Below are 19825 nucleotides of genomic sequence, written 5' to 3' on the forward strand. Positions count from 1 at the left end.
AATGAGTGTGAGAATAACCAGAGACCTACGCGAAGGTTAAGTCATAGAGAAAAGACAGAGTAATGTGAAGCATTGAGAATCATAGAAGATTAGTTAATACAAATGGGGCCGAGCTAGATAGGAACTTTGAGTGTGGACTTGCGTATAGATGGTGTCGACCAAAAGTGATGAAGAGTTGTGTAGGGGAAGGAAGAATAAGTTCGAGAGAGAAAGAAGCCAAGGTTAACATGCAATATCGATAGGAGTTAATCTATTAAAATTACAATGTTGACCAAGTAAGTTTGTGTTCTCTTTCCACTTACCCATATGATTAGCATCTTCACAATATGTATGGCATCTACCTACATCAACATCCATGGGGACACCTAGGAGATAAGGAATTTGAAATTGCTCATGATCCCAACACTATAATAGTATTGTGATGCATAGTCTTGTAAATCCTATAATCTATAATCTCAGTCTCAATGCTATGGACAAAAATGAAATTACATAGAAAAAAACAATTAATAGACTGTCATATATATATGATAATGGTGTTCTTCTTAAAAGCTTTATATATATATATATATATATATAGTCCATTTCTTCTAAAATGCTTACTTTACAAATTCTTTTATCAATTTCATCTATCAATGAGTGATCCAAATAAAATAGTTTATAAATAGACATCTTTGTATGATAATGGAGTTTTCCTTTAAAACTTGATTATCAATTTCACCACACACACATAGAGGCACATATACAATTAACAGTCCATTTCTCCTAAAATGCTTACCTTATAAACACTTCTATCAATCTCATATGTCAATGAGTGATCCAAATAAAATAGTTTATAAAAAGACATCTTTTATGATAATGAAGTTTTCCTTAAAAGCTCTTATATCAAGTTCAGCTATCTGTGAGTTTTATAAATAGACATCTTTTATGTTAATGGAGTTTTCCTGTAAAGCTCATATATCAATTTGACCTATCTGTAACTGATCCAAATTAAACAACTTATAAATAGAAGTCTTTGTCTTTTATGATAATGAAATTTTCCTTAAAAAATTATATATCAATTTTACCTGTGATGAATAATCCATATTAAATTGCTTGTAAATGAATGTATTTCACGTCAATTTGACCTATCTGTAACTGATCCAAATTAAACAACTTATAAATAGACTTCTGTCTTTTATGATAATGAAATTTTCAAAAAAAAATTATATATCAATTTTACCTGTGATGAATGATCCAAATTAAACTGCTTGTAAATGAATGCATTTCAATGGACTCTTGCATTTCTTTTCTTGAATGCAGGCAAATGTTTCCAGTTCTCTATCTCTCCAAAATATTATTTTACCCAACTAAATACCCCGAGTCAGTCTAAGAATGCTTAGCTGAATCCCAGAGCAGTTGAAGCCATCTTTTCATTACAAGATGACATGCACAGCACATGCTGGCTCTAATCTCAATGGTATGGAGAAACTCATGTCCAATGGACACAATCATCTTCATGTTCAGGAGAAGTATGTCTCTCCTCCGGGTCAACGTCCTGACATGTGCCAGGTCTGTTATTCATATAAATTTCCAGTCATAGACCTCAGAGATTTGGATGGGCCTCATAGAATAAATGTAGTCAATGACATTAGGCGGGCATGCGAGGACGATGGCGAGGAGGATGGCTTCTTCCAGGTAAACATCTACATTTGTTCTGTTTTTTATTTTATTTTATCTGGATATCGCCTAAATTCAATATGGATCATTCTATTCAGATCATTAAGCATGGAGTACCAGAAACTGTGATGAAAAGCATGATGGACATTGCCAGAGTTTTTTGAAATGCCTGTAGAAGACAGGGTTTGTCTCTATTCAGAGAACCCACAGCAGGCTGTCAGGGTTTCTACAAGCTTCAATGATGAATTCTTTGAGTGGGTGGATTATCTAAGACACGCATGTCATCCGCTGGAGGAATTTATCAATTCATGGCCTCAAAAGCCTGTACTTTACAGTTTACAGGTAGCGACAGAAAGCTTAAATAAAAATAAAAAACCAAAGAGAGTTTTTCATAGGAATTCGCCAACAACTTTGTATGACCCCTTTTTAATCATTTCATTTTTTTGAAACAGAGAGGTTGCAGGGAAGTATTGCAAACTCAAAGAGATAAGAGTACTGGAGGGAAGTATTGCAAACTCAAAGAGATAAGAGTACTGGTTCTAAGGCTTCTGGCTGCAATTTCTGAAGCTCTTGGACAAGATTCTGACTATTTGAATTCAATCTTTGGAAGGCATAGCCAGGTACAGCTGATAAACTACTATCCTGCGTGCCCAAATCCAGATCTTTCCTTTGGTGCAGCACCTCAATCAGATTCACATGGCATTACTGTTTTGATGCAAGGAGAGGTGAGTGGACTGCAGGTGCTAAAAGATGGGAAATGGGTTGCAGTAGAACCAATACCCAATGCCTTTGTGGTGAATGTGGCTGATCAACTTCAGGTTTATAGTATCTAAGGTTGTAAGCAATGGGAGATTCAAAAGCGCCGAGCACAGGGCTGTAACCAATAAAACTACTGCACGTATATCGATTCCCACCTTCTATGGGCCTTCGTTTGATTCCTTCATTGCCCCTGCAGCATCCATGGTGGATGAGGAGCATCCGGCTTTATACAGAGGATATAAAAATGAAGAATACATGAGGATATTCTGGAGCCAAGGTTTGGAGGGCAAGGGCATTTTGGATCGCTTCAAGATCGAAATCAGTCCATGATTGGAAAGTGTGGTATATAACTGGTATGGACAGTGGACAATATCTGGTATGGGAAATAAGGTGGAAGAGTGAAGGACAATGAACATAACTAATGTATTTAGTTATATGTTTATGGGTTGTTGCAAGTAGTTGGAAATTTTCAGTTATATTTTAAATCTATATGTAATGAAGAATGAATACAATATGTAATGAATGAATACAATGCAATTATTTTAAGTTTATATATTCTATATATGCATTATGTAAATTTTCCAGTTTTATTACTGTTTTTAGGATATCAGAGGTGTAGGGAGGTCCTATGAGTGCATAAAAACTGTTGCGGGAGAGATTGTTGTTGCAATGAGACACAGACACAGAGTTTAGAATAGAATCTGCAGTTGTTCAAATTGGACGTAAATTCACTGAATTTGCTTTTAACTTTCATCGCTGGTCTTAAAGTATTTGTTATTTTTCTATTGCTGATTTCTGGTTGTGAGAATATAAGAATATAGGATAAAAACTATTTTTGTGTAAGAAAATTGAATGAATTTGTCAAAGGAAGAAAGTCATTACTTTGAAGTGCACAGATTGCTGAAAAAAGTCAAGATGTGATGAAGCCGAGGATTTGAAAAGAAATTTGTTGAAATGCCGATCTGAAAGATGAAGAGAATTGATTTAATGCTTGTGACTGGGATTACTAAAGCTCTGTGACAGAAATTTTTTTAAGATAGATAAACGGCAGTCTTAGGAATTTATATTAAAATTAAATCAGTAACATATCTAAGTCCTAACATATTCAGGTTACCCTAAAAATAGGGGCAGTCTTCCCAAATAAGTCACATATTTCTGCATAAGAAGGCCGAACGAAAGTATCTCCATATGCATAACAGAGAGGCGAACTGGCAGCCTATGAAGTTTAGGAATTAGAACTGAAACCTACATGACTGTTATGCATGAATTATCAACAAAACTTTGGACTTCAGTATCTACACATAAAAACTTTCACAGCAAAAATCAAAAATCATATCTGTTGATCAAAATTAGGGAGCCGCCCTAAGATAAGCCTTCCGCTCGAGCACATCCCCTGCCTCTCTGGCGCCCCCTGCCTCTGCCTGACAGAATTAATTCTTGTTATTTCAGAAATTTTAGGTTTGTATCTTAGAAATTTTAGATGTGTATCTTTGATGAGAACTGTGATGAATTTCTATTTAAACGAATTATTAAAGCATGTCACAAGCTAAGAAATTACTGAGAATAGGTTTTTAATTGTATGATTCTCAGCTAAGAAGAGGTTACCCAAGAGCTTCAAGAAATCCTGAAAAAGGCAATCCATGATTCTGGGGCTCTTCGGCCAGGCGACAGAATCCTATTTAATGCTCATGGTGAGCTAATTAATTACTGTCATTTCTTGCTTGACTTGAAAGGAAAGGATCTGGATAGGCACAGGGTATTTGCTGGAGTTGGCCTTGGTTACCTTAAATGGCGGTTTCTAGGGGAAAATTCAGAAGACCAGGGCAGAGAGGACGACCTAATTCAATTTGCTAGACTCAATGACATTCTGCCTATGCAAGCAAAAGATGAGAATCCTTAGGCGGAGCAGGCATGCAAGGGTGGAGCTAGTAGGGGTCGTCGCGGGTCTAGATGTGGTCGTGGCAGGGGCCGCCCTCCATGCAGAGGCTGTGGGAGAGCGAGGATCGCGACTTCTCAACCTGAAGCCAACAATGAAACTGCGAGCTAGGTTCCTTACTGAGTTCTGTATAGAGTTTTTAACTGTTTTAGACTCTCGAGCGAGTAATTTTGGCTTTAATAAGTATAATCTCTGTTAATTTGGCAGTAAAGCATCTGCCATTCAGACTCTTATAGTTTTTAAAAAATCTTAAGACTTTGTATGTTAGGCTCGGAAGGACACTATATGTTTACTATGCTCTGCTTGCCTAGTTGCTTTCCTCCTTGATTTCTCAGAAGGCACACAAATGCTTCCAGCAAGAATTTTGTTAATTATCTACTAGCTATGACACCACTGTAATTTTTTGCATAATTAATATAAATTTGGCACTACCTTTACTGATAAAAAAAATATATAAATCTTGGCTCTGTCTTTACGGACCAAAAAAAAAAAAAAGCATGTCACAAGCTGAGTGGAAATTGGGATAAAATTGGTAGTAATAAACAGGAAAAACAGAATTAAAAAATATTATTATTAAATTTGATATTATATCTATTATACAACTAAAAGAAGACTATAGAAAATAGTTTTATTATTCAACATCTTGCACTTCATATGAGAACTTAAATATAACTTCTAACCATCACTATTAAAATCAAATATCAAATAAATCTTATCAATTCATAAGTCTAGAGAAACATAACAAGACATGACTTAATAAAATTAATAAAATTAATTTAGTTATCATTTGTTTTTGGTTCCATATTCTTCCCTAAAAATTCCTTACATGACAGCACAAGAGTAAATATCCCAAACCAAGTAGTATTTGATAAGAGTTTGCGGATAATGGACTTATTTAGTTATTTATTGTTTTTTGGTACTATATTCTTCCCTAAAAATTTCACCATTTCCTAATGAGTGATCTAAACAAACAGTTTATAAATAGACATCTTTTATGATAATGGATTCTTCCTTAAAAGCTTGTATATCAATTTCATCATTTGTGAATGAGTGGTCCAAATAAAACTGTTTATAAATAAACATCTTTTATGATAATGGTATTTTCTTTAAAAACTAGTATATCAAATTCATTTGTCTATGAGTGATTCAAATTAAACAGTTTATAAATTGACATCTTTTATGATAGTAAAATTTCCCATAAATCTTTTTATATCAATTTCACATGTAATAAATGATTCAAATTAAACCGGTTATAATTAGATATACTTTATAATAATGGAATTTCATTAAAAACTTGTCTATCACAGACAAATGTTTCCAGTTCTCTATCTCTCCATAATGTTATTTTACCCAACTAAATACCCCAAGTCAATCTAAGAATGCCTACCTGAATCCCACAGCAAGTGGAGCTATCTTCCTTTCATTACAAGATGACATCTGTAGCCCATGTTGGGTCTAGTCTCGATGCTGTGGAGAAACTCATGTCCAATGGACACAATCATCTACATGTTCAGGATAACTATATCTTTCCTCCGGGTGAACTTCCCGACATGTCCCAAGTCTGTCATTCTTATACATTTCCAGTCGTAGACCTCAAAGATTTGGATGGGCCTCATAGAATAAAGGAGATTAGGCGGGCTAGGGAGGAGGATGGCTTCTTCCAGGTAAACATCTACATTTGTTTTGTTCTTTATTCTTTTATCAGGGTATCGTCAAAATAAAATATGGATCTTTCAGATCATGAACCATGGAGTGCCAGAAACTGTGATGAAAAGCATGATGGACATTGCAAAAGAGTTTTTTGAAATGTCTGTGGAAGACAGGGTTTGTTTCCATTCAGAGGACCCAAGGCAGGCTCTCAGCGTTTCCACAAGCTTCAATGCCACCAAAGATGAATTCTTTTGAGTGGAGGGATTATCTAAGACACTCATGTCATCCGCTGGAGAAATTTATCAATTCATGGCCTCAAAAGCCTGAACGGTACAGGTACTGACAAAAAACTTAAACAAAAAGAAGAAAGTTTTTCACGGGAATTCTCCAACAAGTGTGTATGATCCCTTTTTTTGCTTTTCACTTTTTTGAAACAGAGAGGTTGCAGGGAAGTATTGCAATTTGCAAGGAGAAACGAGTACTGGTTCTAAGGCTTCTGGCGGCAATTTCTGAAGCTCTTGGACAAGATTCTGATTATTTGAATTCAATCTTTGGAAATCATACCCAGATACTGCACATAAATTACTATCCTGCATGCCCAAATCCAGATCTTACCTTTGGTGCAGCACCTCATTCAGATATATGTGGCATTACTGTTTTGATGCAAGGAGATGTGAGTGGCGCGCAAGTGCTAAAAGATGGGAAATGGGTTGCAGTCGAGCCAATACCCAATGCTTTTATGGTGAATGTGGCTGATCAAATTAAGGTTTATAGTAGTATAAATGTTATTGACTGTATACAGACTTCCCCTGTTCTAAACTTGTTTTGGTAGGACTGAATTTGAATTGCTTTTGTGTGAGTTTTTATTAGGTTGCAAGCAATGGAAGATTCAAAAGCGCGAAGCACAAGGCCGTAACCAATACAAGCACTGCACGTATATCTATTCCCACCTTCTACGGGCCTTCGTTCAATACCTTCATTGCTCCTGCAGCATCCATGGTGGATGAGGAGCATCCGGCTTTATACAGAAGATATAAATATGAAGAATATATGACTGCATTCTGGAGCCAATGTGCTTTGAATCGCAGGAGCACTTTGGATCGCTTCAAGATCGGAATCAGTCCATGAAATAAAAGTGTGGTATGGACACTATCTAGTATGGGAAATAAAGTTAGAGAGTGACGATTAATGAACATTAATAGTGTATTTAAGTTATATTACTAAATCTATATGTACATTGAACATGTCAATGTACTATGATTATGTAATGAAGACTGAATACAATGTAATAATTTTAAGTTTATATATTTTATTTATACATTATGTAAATTTTCCAGTTTTGTTACTGTATATTCCTTCAACTGGTTAGAGCTGTAGGGAGTTCCTATGAGTGCACTTGTTTGCTGATGTGCGTTGATGTATGGAAGGACAGAGACACAGAGTTTAGAATGAGCGACAAGTTAGAAGATCAATGTGAGGGTTTGAATATGTGATGGTTATTGGTCTGCAGTTGTTCAGATTGGATGTAAAGGCATAAATTTGCTGAATTTTCTTTTAACTTTCATCACTGGACCTAAAGTTTTTGTGGTCGGCCATATGCCCATTGATACTGACCATAAGCTCCCAAAGAACTCAAAAACAGTCCTCATACCTCTCGACAACAACTATTCACTACTCACCCACCAATGCAATTTTTTTTATTGACCATGGTTTTGTTGGATTCATGTTTTATATTCAACATGAACTAACAGATAATAATCTAGTAGTCATTGCATATTTTTACACATGAACAAACTAACAGATAATAATCTAGTTTTCATTGCATATTTTGAACTAACAAATAATAAGTCAAATTTGCTACTGAATGAAGGAAACTAGGAATAATGGTATACAGAGGTTCAGTCAAAGAGAATAAATGTGGTATGTAGATTACGAAATCAACAAAACCTTTCAAATGAGCACGTAGGTTCTCATGTCTTTCAAAAGAGAAAATTATACAAGGTAGGTGTCTATTGTTTTTCTTTGTTACAACAAGATAATATTCGTATAGGGTCACAACTGCTAAAGAAGGTATTTTACTCTCTCTATCTCCCACTCTTTATCCCATATCTTTATTTATATATCTCTCCCTCTACCTCTCTCTATCCCTCTATCTATTTTTCCCTCTTCCACTCTCACTCTATCTTCATCTCTACCTCTACCTTCTTATCTCTCCCTATATATATAAACATGCCTCCCTCTATCCATCCATCTCTCTCCTCATCTCTCTCCTTCTCCCTTTTTTCAGATCTTGCAACAATTGACCTCGGTTGCTACTATTTTTTTTATTTATTTCACAAGCACTAACTTAATTGACCAAGCTTCTTGTTCTATCTTAGAAGCATCGATTCCATAATTTCTTCAATCACCATAGTGGTGACAACTGTACACCACCACTTATGTTTGTACTCAAGGAGATAAGTTCTTGAGATCAAAATCCTCATTAGTTCTAGACTTACGTCTCAAGGGTTCATCCTTGATGACCCTGCCTATGTATCCCTTCAAGGGAAGTTAGAGGCTTCATAGTTCGCCCTTGTAGATTAGAGGGAGTTCATTCTCTCTTCTCATATTAGATCTTTGATCTCTCTTTAAACCATAACTATTTATTAAAAAAAGTCCAATCATTATATAAAAATAACTAATTGCCATCAAGTAGTGTACAAACATACTCAATTTTTCAAGGGTCGCATCCTTCCATAATTCCCCAATTCCATAAAGAATGACATGAGCACACATCACATATACACAAGATGACTAGCTCATACATTTTCCACATACACTGTGACTAGCTCCACCATATATCGCATATACATAGTGTGTAGTGCCAACATAAGTCAAATATACATATTGACTAGCTCCATTGTACATCACATACACATAGTGACTAGCTCCAACATGTGTCATATACATAATGACTAACTTTAACATGCATCACATATATTCAGTGGCTTACTCCACTATGTGTTATATACATAATGACTGACATATACACAATGAGAGATTGACACATCCTTAATGGCTAACTATCACTTGCCCATAATGCATCCCAAATAAAAGGATTGTCAGTGCACTACGCACTACATTGTGGGTCGCATTCTTTTGTCCAGTCTTCTACACCAACAAACAAGTGAAAATAGGATTTCATTTATCTCAATACTACACTAAGTGTCCATCCCCATCTTGACAAGATCAAGAATACCATTTCGACATCAAGATGTAACCAAAATTATACTTCGAGATTGGTCCAATTATTACCTACGTATTCTTCATTAGAAATTCTCTTTCCTGCAGTCCATCAGAGACCAAGCAACAATCCAATTATTACCTACCAATTCTTCATTAGAAATTCTCTTCCTTGTAGTCCATCAGAGATTAAGCAACAAGGACATCCATCGTTGCTATGCAACTAGCCCCTAGGCCCACATGCTCCTGGTGAAATCTGTAAATGATGTTCAATATACAATTCAATATGCAAGATGTATTCTTAATGTGTTCTCTATAACTATGTAATTTTCTATCTCTATTGTGAATCTGACTATCTTCTTTATTTGACAAGTGAGAGGAGTATTTTTCGATTTCAATATCCTCTTCACAAATATCAAATGATATATATATGCAAGAGGGAGGATCAAACAGTACCTTGACCGGTCATGTCGTATGGACATGACCGATCAAGACACTACTTGATCGCACCCCTTGGTATATATTATCAACCGGTGTTTAACTTATTACCAGCTCGATACTAATCGGGGTTCACGTAACATAGTGTATATGCTAAACGGTATTTACGATGGGGTTGGCGTGGCATATTAACTGATGGGAATCGATGTCTATGTTAATTGACACCGATCACTAACTAACGATTATACATCCCAAGCGATGCATACTTTGTCACCCGAAAGCACTTGATAATCATTTGTTTATTGCAGGGAACACATCCGATGTGAATCGGAATACATAGTTAACCCGAATAACCATCAGTGATCACCGATATACCATGCTATCGATATTGATTGACTAAGTAGATTCGATGTAGAGAGGAATGATTATTAGGTGAAAAATAGCTTGATGGTTTATCGATATGATAAATGATTGAATGAGAGATTTCATTTATCTCTCATTCAATCATTTACCTTACCGAAGCTATCATGCATTAACACTCCCTCTTAGCTAGGTAAGATAAATGAGAGTAGTATATCAAGCATCACAATTCAAATGATAGTTAGCATTCCTTCACACAATCTAACTTTCTAGGGAATCATATCACCTAATCACATGATATGAAGTATCACCTAAACACGTGATACAAAGTGTCAATCACATTAATCTTGAGATGACAAGATATCACCTTAGCATGTGATATCAGTATTGCCTAAGCACGCAATACTTAAGGATAATCATATGAGAAAATATTCAATTCTCATATGTATCCAAGTTGTGGTAGGTGCACTAACATCTCATATAAATGTTTTACCACAACACAATCATGGCTCATCCATGACACACCAGAGATCCAACATGATAACTAGTTTGGACATTATAATATCATCACCTTATAATGTCTCCATACAAGTGTTCATTATCTTGAGAGATCGTCGCTTCTTAGATATGAACCCAGGGGATAAAGATCCAAAATGTCCTATCATGACAAAGATGTTTACACATTAAACATCTTATTGATATGTAAATACAGATTACAAAGCAAATTACCTTTCTATCATACCTAAACCTTTTCTAAAGTGATCAACCTTCACTCTGGAAAGAGGTTTGGTCATAATATTTGTTGTTTGATCTCTTGTACAAACATATTCTAATTGAATCACATTTCTGTCTACCATATCTCGCACATAGTGGTATGGGATCTCAATATGCTTGGATCTATCATGGAACACTGGATTAACTGAAGTTTTATGCAGCTTTGATTGTCACAATGTATAATAGTGGGTTTCATAGGTTCTCCAAACAACCCCACAAGCAACTTCCTAAGTCATACTGCCTTTCAAGCAGCCATAGAAGCTGCAATGTATTCTACCTCGGTGGAGCTTTGAGCTACAGAGGACTACTTCCTGCTGATCCAAGATATCATGACTGAACCTAGACTGAAGCAACACCCTGAAGTGCTTTTTCTATCAGTTACACTTCCAGCCCAATTTGAATCTGTAAATCCATGTAGGTTTATGTCAACTTTCTCATATTTGAGACCAAGGTTTAGAGTACCTGTAGGTATCTCATGATATGTTTTACTGCAACCAGGTGTATCTCCTTAGGTTCACACATAAACTGACTTAAGGCATTAGTTGCATAATAGATATCTGGCCTTGTATTCACTAGATACATTAAGGACCCAATCATCTGTTTGTATTGAGTAGAGTCAGTGGGTTGTGACTCTATTGCTGCTTCTTTAAGTTTATGTAAATTGGTTTCTATAGGAGAGGTCATGGGCCTATAGTTTAGCATTATGAATCTTTTCAAAAATATCCAAGGTATACTTTCCTTGGTTTAGTATAATGTTGTCAGGATTCTGCCATACTTCCAGTCCTAGGAAGTAATGAAGGACTCCTAAGTCCTTCATATCAAATTCTTTGGATAGATCTTTCTTGCATTGCTCTATAAGATGATCATTTCTTGTGATTAATAAGTCATCAACATATAAAACCAACATTAGCATATCACCTTTATTTCTTTTGTAGTAAAGATTAGGATTTGCATCATTTTTAGAGAAGCCTAGTCCTGAGAGATAGGTGTCAATTCTTTCATACCAAGCCCTGGGAGCTTGTTTAAGCCCATAGAGAGCTTTCTTGAGTCTGCACACATGAGACTCTGCATCATGAATTTCAAAACCTTCAGGTTGCTCTAGGTAGACTTCTTCTGAGATCTCACCATTTAGAAAAGTTGTCTTAACATCCATTTGGTGTTTCTTCCAACCCTTAGCTACTGGAATGGCTAATACAGCTCTTACTGATGTATATCTGGCAATAGGTGCAAAAGTTTCTTCATAATCTATTCCTTCTCTTTGTGAGAACCCTCTAGCTACAAATCTAGCTTTATGTTTTTCAATACTACCGTCTGCAGTATGTTTGATCTTAAAAAGCCATTTAGATGAAACAACAGATTTCTTAGTTGGCCTAGGAACAATCTCCCAGACATCATTTTTCATAATGGACTGATACTCTTCAGACATAGCATCTTTCCATACTTGATGTTCAAGAGCTTCTGATACATTGTTTGGTTCTACTTTAGAGAGATCATTCATAAGAGCAACATAGCTAGTGAATTTGTTAGGTCTTTTGTTTTCCCTGAAGGTCCCTAAAGGAGCAACAAATTTCTGAGCTTCTGCTACAATCTTGGTGGCCCAAAGTGGTCTTTTCCTGAGGTTTTCTCTAGGTGGACTTTGAGCTTCACTTATAGTTTCCTCAAGATTCTCCCTCTGAAGCTTAGGAATAGGATCTTTATTTATGCTAGGGGTGGGGATATAGACTTCAGGGTCTAGAGAGCTTTGGGCTCTTTTGAATGCTAAGTCTTCTTCAAAGACCACATCCCTACTTAGTTCAATATTCTTTTGACTAGGTATATAGATCCTGTAGGCTTTGGAGGTTTCACTATATCCTACAAAGATTCCCCTTTTTCCAAAAGGCTCTAATTTTAATATTTTCTCCTTAGGTACATGAATATAGACAGGGCATCTAAATATCCTAAGGTGGCTAATGTCAGGTTTTGATTTAGTAAATACTTCCTCAGGGGTCTTATCTTCGAGATGAGAGTGAGGACATCTGTTTTGAATATATACAACACTGCTAGTTGCTTTTGCCCAAAGATTGACATTTAGATTCTGATCAAGAATCATAGCTTTGGCAGCTTCAACAATTGTCCTATTTTTCCTTTCAATTATCCCATTTTGTTGAGGGTTATAAGGTATTGTTAACTCCCTCTTAATCCCTGAATTTTACAAAACTCTTTAAATAATTCTAATGTGTATCTCTCCCCCCCCCCCATTATCAGTTCTTGAGGTTTTAATTCTATTTCCTATGTAGTTCTCTGTTAGTGATTTGAATTCTTTAAACCTATTAAGGATCTCTTCTGATTATTTACATTTCTGAAAGTAGATCCAGGTTTTCCTAGAGTAGTCATCAACAAATATTACATAATACAAACCCCCCCCCCAAAAAAATGAAGGTACAGACATAGGTCCACATACAGTAGAATGAACTAACTCTAAAATTTTACTTGTTTTCCTAGTACTATTTTGAAAAGCACCCTTAGTATTTTTTACCTAGGGCACATCATGTGCATGCCCCTCAATGATATTGCTTTAACTTAGGTAGACCTGTGACAAGATCTCCCATTGTTGATAAAGCTCTAAAATTTAGGTGGCCTAGTCTTCTATGGTAGATTTCATTGGCATATGTAGTTTCATGAATTAAGGCTAAGTTGGACTCTGTACATAGCTCATACAAATAGCCTTGTCTTTGACCAATTGTTTTAGATTTCTTGATGGATGATTTCTTTGGCCAAGCCAATACTTTGTTGTCCATGAAGGTTACTCTGTATCCATTGTCCTCCAGTGCTGATATTGAGACTAGATTTCTCTTGATGCCTGGAACATATAATACTCCTCTAACCTGTAATGATACTCCCGACTTTAGTTTGATGGTGCAAGTTCCTATAGACACCCAAAATTGTCCAGTCTAATTAAATAAATATTTTATTTATTTAATTATCTAAGCTTAATTCTTCTATTAAATAAATAACTTTATTTATTTATTTAATTCATTTATCCTCTTCTAGCCTTATTTCTCATTTAAATAAATACATTTATTTATTTAAATTATCCTTTTCCTAAATTAAATAAATATTTTATTTATTTAATTGATCCCGCTTCCTCTATTAATTAAATGAATCTTTATTTATTTAATTAATTCATTAGCCTTTTCTACCTATGACACATGTCATTCATCTCTTAATTCCTACACTACCTACCCTCCTATTATTTTCTTATTTCCTCTACCTACCCTCTAATCATAGCCGACCTCTTTTACACCTCTCAATCTTATCCCTCCATTTCATATAGTGTCTTCTATATAAGAGGATACTTCCTTCATTATCAACCCTAATCAATCTATGCATCCTACCTCACTATGCATTTAGCCTCGACTACGCTTTGCACTTTCATATGCCATCAAGCCTACTTGCAACCACATTTCCGTTCTTTGTTGAGCTCTTGTGCATATGAAATCTGAGAGCAAATATATCAAGCAAGATCAATAGAGATAGGAAGAATGGAGATCCAAACCCTATTGGACATGTGATGGTATAATCTTTGTGATTTCATTTGATTTGCATTGTCTTAGGTAATCTTCATATGTTATGGTGGATTTTTGTTGTTGTTAGGCTAGGGTTTTGTGGTTGAATTCATTTAGTCTTTCAATATCGTTATTATTGTTATCCATTTTCACCATATACAGTTCCAACTCCTTTTACTAGGTGTGTAGAATCATCTCCGATAGTTACTTCCTCATCATTCTCCTCTTTCATGGAGTCTAGTACTTCTCTGAATCATGTGATGTGTTTGGATGAGCCACTGTCGATCACCTAGGAGTTCACTTTGTTTGATGCTTGGTTTGTGAGTGCTGAATAGAGTACATACTTCTCGGAGTCATCTTCCCTTTTAGATTTTCCTATTTTGGCAAATGTGGCTTGCTTAGCTCTTTCTGGACATTTTGCAATGTAGTGCCCAAATTTGTCACATCTGTAGTACTAAATCTGAGAAATGTCCTTCTTGAAGGATTTCTTGCCACGACGACCTTTTCTCTTCCTGAATTGCTTCTGCTTGCCCTTCTTGTTTGAGGTCGTATTTAGAACTTGAAGATCTTCATCTGTATTCTTTTGTTTAATCCCTTTCTTATTTTGCCTTGATTCCTCTTGGAGACAGTCAGCTTTTAGCCTATCGAATTTTGGGAATTCATCCCTTGCAGTGATGCCTTGGACAAATGTTTCCCATATGCTAAGCAACCCATCTAGAGAAATGAGGGTTAATTCTTTGCTTTGGATCTCATATCCAAGGGTTGCCAGTTCATCCCTTAGGGAAGATATTCGCATGAAGTAGGCATTGACTGATTCTCCTTTTATCATGACTATGTGATTTATTTCTCATTTTAAAGGCAAGGTTCTACTGGCATTAGATATCTCAAAGGCATCTTCAAGTGCTTTGAACATGTTGAATGTTGTTTCATGTTTCCTTATAATGGGCATTATATTGTTTCTTACTCCATCAACTATGATTTTAATGGCCTTATCATTTCCTTCTCTCCAAATTGTTTTGTCAGGTTCAGTCTCAGGTTCTGCAATTTCAGTCTTTACAAATGATTTGACTTTATTTTCTTTTAGAATCATTTGAATTTTGAATTTCCATGCAGAGAAGTCATCGCCTCCTCTGAGTCTGTCTTCAAATCTAATAGCGCTAGCCATTGAGAGAATTGTGATGTTGAATATATGCTTGATTTGAATTTTAAATAAAATTGAACAGCCTCAAGTTTGATTTAACTATAGCTCTGATACCATGTAAATGATGTTCAATTTACAATTCAATAAGCAAGATGTATTCTTAATGTATTCTCTATATCTATGTAATTTTCTATCTCTATTGTGAATCTGACTAGCTTCTTTATTTGATAGGTGAGAGGAGTATTTTTCGATTTCAATATCCTCTTCACAAATATCAAATGATATATATATGCAAGAGGGATGATCAGGCATTGCCTTGACCGGTCATGTCTTATGGACATGACCGATCAAGACACTACTTGATCGCACCCCTTGGTATATATTATCAACTGGTGTTTAACTTATTACCAACCCGATACTAATCAGGGTTCACATAACATAGTGTATATGCTAAACGGTATTTACGATGGGGTTGGAATGGCATATTAACCAATGGGAATCGGTGTCTATGTTAATTGACACCGATCACTAACTAATGGTTATACATCCCAAGCGGTGCATACTTTGCCACCCAAAAGCACTTGATAATCATTTGTTTATTGCAGGGAACACATCCGATGTGAATTGGAATACATAGTTAACTCGAATAACCATCAGTGATCACCAATATACCATGCTATCGATATTGATTGACTAAGTAGATTCGATATAGAGAGGAATGATTATCAGGTGAAAAATAGCTTGATGTTTTCTTGATGGTTTATCGATATGATAAATGATTGAATGAGAGACTTCATTTATCTCTCATTCAATCATATACCTTATCGAAGCTATCATGCATTAACAAAATTTGTCCAATACCATAGATAAATGTGGGGTGTCTCTCACCTGCATGCAACTGGTGGTATCCATCCGCTAACTAGGTGGTATAGTTGACAGTCTGCGGGCATAGTACTCTCCTTAACTACTGTCAATCTCGAGTAGATAAGCTTACCTTATGTGGGACATAGCATTTATCCTTCAATGATCACTTCAAATATAGAGGACTAGTGTACATGTTAGAGGAATACAATCCTCTATCTATGCCCTCGTAGGGTCCTATCTCCATCCATTGTTGTAAAAGTTAGTGCCTATACTTGGCTTAGCACTATAACTAGAAGAGAGGTTCCTAAGTCAAAATAAGTAGATCACAATTGACTGATCTAGGGTATATACACAAAGTCTTAAAGGCCTAAGATTAAATTTCACAAGCACATAAGATCTCTTGAATCCAACATAATATGTCCTCTACTTAATAGGTAAATAAATTGACTATAAGATAGTCGACCCCTTCACTTCATTCAACTTGATATATAAAACACATTATGTATCGAATACCAATTATTAGGTTTTTGTACCTCTTTCATAGCCATATAGCACCCACTTTGGCCTCATTTGGAGCCTAGTGAAGAGAGAAGGTCAAACCAATTAGGAACAACCCCATAACTTGGGAGTTATTCTCCCCCCCCCAAACAAAAAAACCCTCCCTTGATGGACTTGAGGTCACAGGGGCATCCTTCACCCAAGGATTGCCTATGTTCCCTCTTCCAACTGGGTCAAAGCTAGATGTAGTTCTCATTAAAAGGTTTCTCTCAGGGTACACCTATGCACAAGTTCTCAAAACCAAGGTTTCGTTAACTAATAACACATAACAATAATTGGGAAATCATAACTAGTTCATACTTTATTACGCCATACTATAACACTTCCCTTTTGGATATCAAGGTTTTGATTGAAAATACTTTCATTATTATTCATAAACCAATTGATGTTCCAAGGTTGATTTTATCAACCTAGGGGCTAAACTTATTGCTCAACTCGAAACTACCCTAGTTCACACAAACCCATAGGAAAACATGTCCCTTCAAAATTCACAAAATTAATTTAATATGAAGGTTCTTCTACCCCTAAGGGTCAATAAATATCTTCTAGTCATATACGAGTCATTACCCCATTCCCAAATACCATTCTAAGGTTATATAGTACATATTATTATTGCACTAATCAAGGGAGATAAAATGACATTAGAGGAACTTAATTCACCTGTTGCCACTACAATAGGATTTCCCAAATGGTCCATAATTACATGCAACCATAGTATGCATTCCTTTGTTCCCGTGATAGTTCCAATATCAAGGTTCTCATATTTAAAAATGTTTGTAAACATCATGTAGTCATGTAAAGTATTTACCATTGTATCAACTAATTATCAAAATTAAAGGTATGTTTAGTAAAGTGTGGTTGTAGTACGACTAAATGAAGTCGGCCTTATTATATTGTGCAATGAAGAGCCAAGGCTAATATTAATTATTTCTTATTCTTGGTTCACATTATAAGGTTATCTTATAACTAAAGATTTGATCCAAAACTCTTTGCCATTTTATTTCACTTAAAGTTCAAATATAAAGTTATTCAAATAATTAACTCTTCATTATATTAAGTCCTTAGTTTATAATGTTTTTCCAAAATATCCTATAGGTTCATGTCCTTGATGCAAGGGTTAGGTTGATCATTAATTAAGAAATTATTCTTGCTTGCACAAACAATACTTAATCATTGGACCAAGACCCCATGTAATAGTGAATACATAACACAAAGTTACATTGTTATAGTCATAATTTTTCACATCCAAAGGCTAAATCCTAATGCTACCATGTAAGGTCTAAATTCCCAAGTATCATCCTACATCAAGTAATAATATGTTGTTGCACATGTATCTTATATTTACAAATTTAAAGCTTCTCATTTAATGTATAAATATGATGAAATGACACAACTTGGTATATCATACCCAAATTTGAATGCCCACCTTACCAAGGATAGAGAACGTGTATTTGGTTACTAATTCATCATGGTGATAACATATTTATGAGTATGACAATGATAACATCCAATACCATATAACATGTTTCTACTCAGGATTCTAAGGAAGTCGTATAATATTGTTCATAGGTTGCAAGCTTCTATGTGCAAGTGAACATATTGATAATTGACTATGTAAGGGACAATCACAAAGTACCCTTCTACAAATTAACAAGTCCAATAGAATTTCTCTTTAAAGTTGATTGGTTAATGTCAAAACAAGTAACATTAGTAATGATAGTACTCATAAAAAGACAATCACAACACCATAACATTCTACATATTTTATAGCTAGAATAAAACCTTAGAAAATATTCTTTTATTATTCAACATTCTACATGCCACTGGGGAAAATGAATATAACTTCCTCACTATTAAAATTAAATATCAAATAATTTTAGCAATTGACAAGTCTCAAAAAAAATGACAAAATTTCTTAAAGTCAATAACATTACTTTAATGGTCATTTCTATTTGTATCATATCCTTTATTATAAATCTTGAAAATCCTTACATAACAACTAGAAAATTAAATATTCCAAACTCAATACTATTGAAAGATGTTATACTTAGCTTTGGGGAGAGTTGAAGATACTCTTGATTTTGATGCTGAAATCTATAGTCCTTCCTCCTTGTGCCTCTATTATTGTGTTCCTTATTCTAACGCCACTTCCTACTCCTACTATTTCCTCTTCTAGCATTCTTGCAACTTCTACTCCAAAACCCCCTCTCCCAGTGTCATTGGAGAATCCCTCTAACCCTTATACATCAAGGGATGTCCCTATCTTGTTCCAACATTCAAAGGGTGGCACAATTAGTGAGGATGCTAGTGCAGGTTGTATATTTTGCCTCTACACCTACCAATTGCATTTGCTTGATAGTTTCAAAAGCCTTTTCAATAAATATATTTTCTATGTGTACTGCATTCATTGCACACCATGAGACCACATTTTTTTAGACATCATGTCAAATAGTTCACGTGCTTTGTCTATGCTTCCACATTTTGCATACTAGTCTACTAGAACAATTGTAACTACAACACTTACCAAAATTCCTCTCTAATTTATACTTTGACTTGACATGCATTGCCTATCCACGAGCTCTAATTATGGTGGCATGAGAGAGGAAATATTCACTGCTTGTGGATTTTGGACCTACATTGTAAAAATTTTACACACTTGTCACACAAAACTCTCATCCATGCCTACAAACAACCACATTCCAACTTGAACCTTTATCTTGCACTCTTTTTCTCCTGTTGGCCTCTATTGCTCCTCATTTTCCTATAGAAGCATGTGATTTTCTTCCCACTATCATTGTTGGTTATCACTTGCATACCTATAATTGCTTACTCATCTCCTATTCGTATTTTGCTTCCTTCTCCATTTTTGCACAAAGAAAATGGCTCTTTAATGAGGTCGTAGGTCAAATGTTGGGGTCTTTG

General features: G+C 35.3%; 1 protein-coding gene and 1 pseudogene across 1 annotated transcript; both read left to right on the forward strand.

Annotated features, from left to right (window-relative positions):
- Positions 1 to 1692: 1692 nt before the first annotated feature.
- LOC131046807 (protein DMR6-LIKE OXYGENASE 1) lies at positions 1693 to 2977 on the forward strand. Its single transcript, XM_057980593.2, is given in 3 exon segments — positions 1693 to 1998; positions 2109 to 2474; positions 2476 to 2977. Coding segments are annotated over 3 exon segments (813 nt in total). The 5' UTR covers positions 1693 to 1821; the 3' UTR covers positions 2746 to 2977.
- Positions 2978 to 5781: 2804 nt separating this feature from the next.
- LOC131046792 (protein DMR6-LIKE OXYGENASE 2-like) lies at positions 5782 to 7129 on the forward strand (annotated as a pseudogene).
- Positions 7130 to 19825: the final 12696 nt, after the last annotated feature.

The sequence above is a fragment of the Cryptomeria japonica genome, chromosome 8, assembly GCF_030272615.1.
Source record: "Cryptomeria japonica chromosome 8, Sugi_1.0, whole genome shotgun sequence".
In the NCBI taxonomy this organism is placed as follows: Eukaryota; Viridiplantae; Streptophyta; class Pinopsida; order Cupressales; family Cupressaceae; genus Cryptomeria; species Cryptomeria japonica.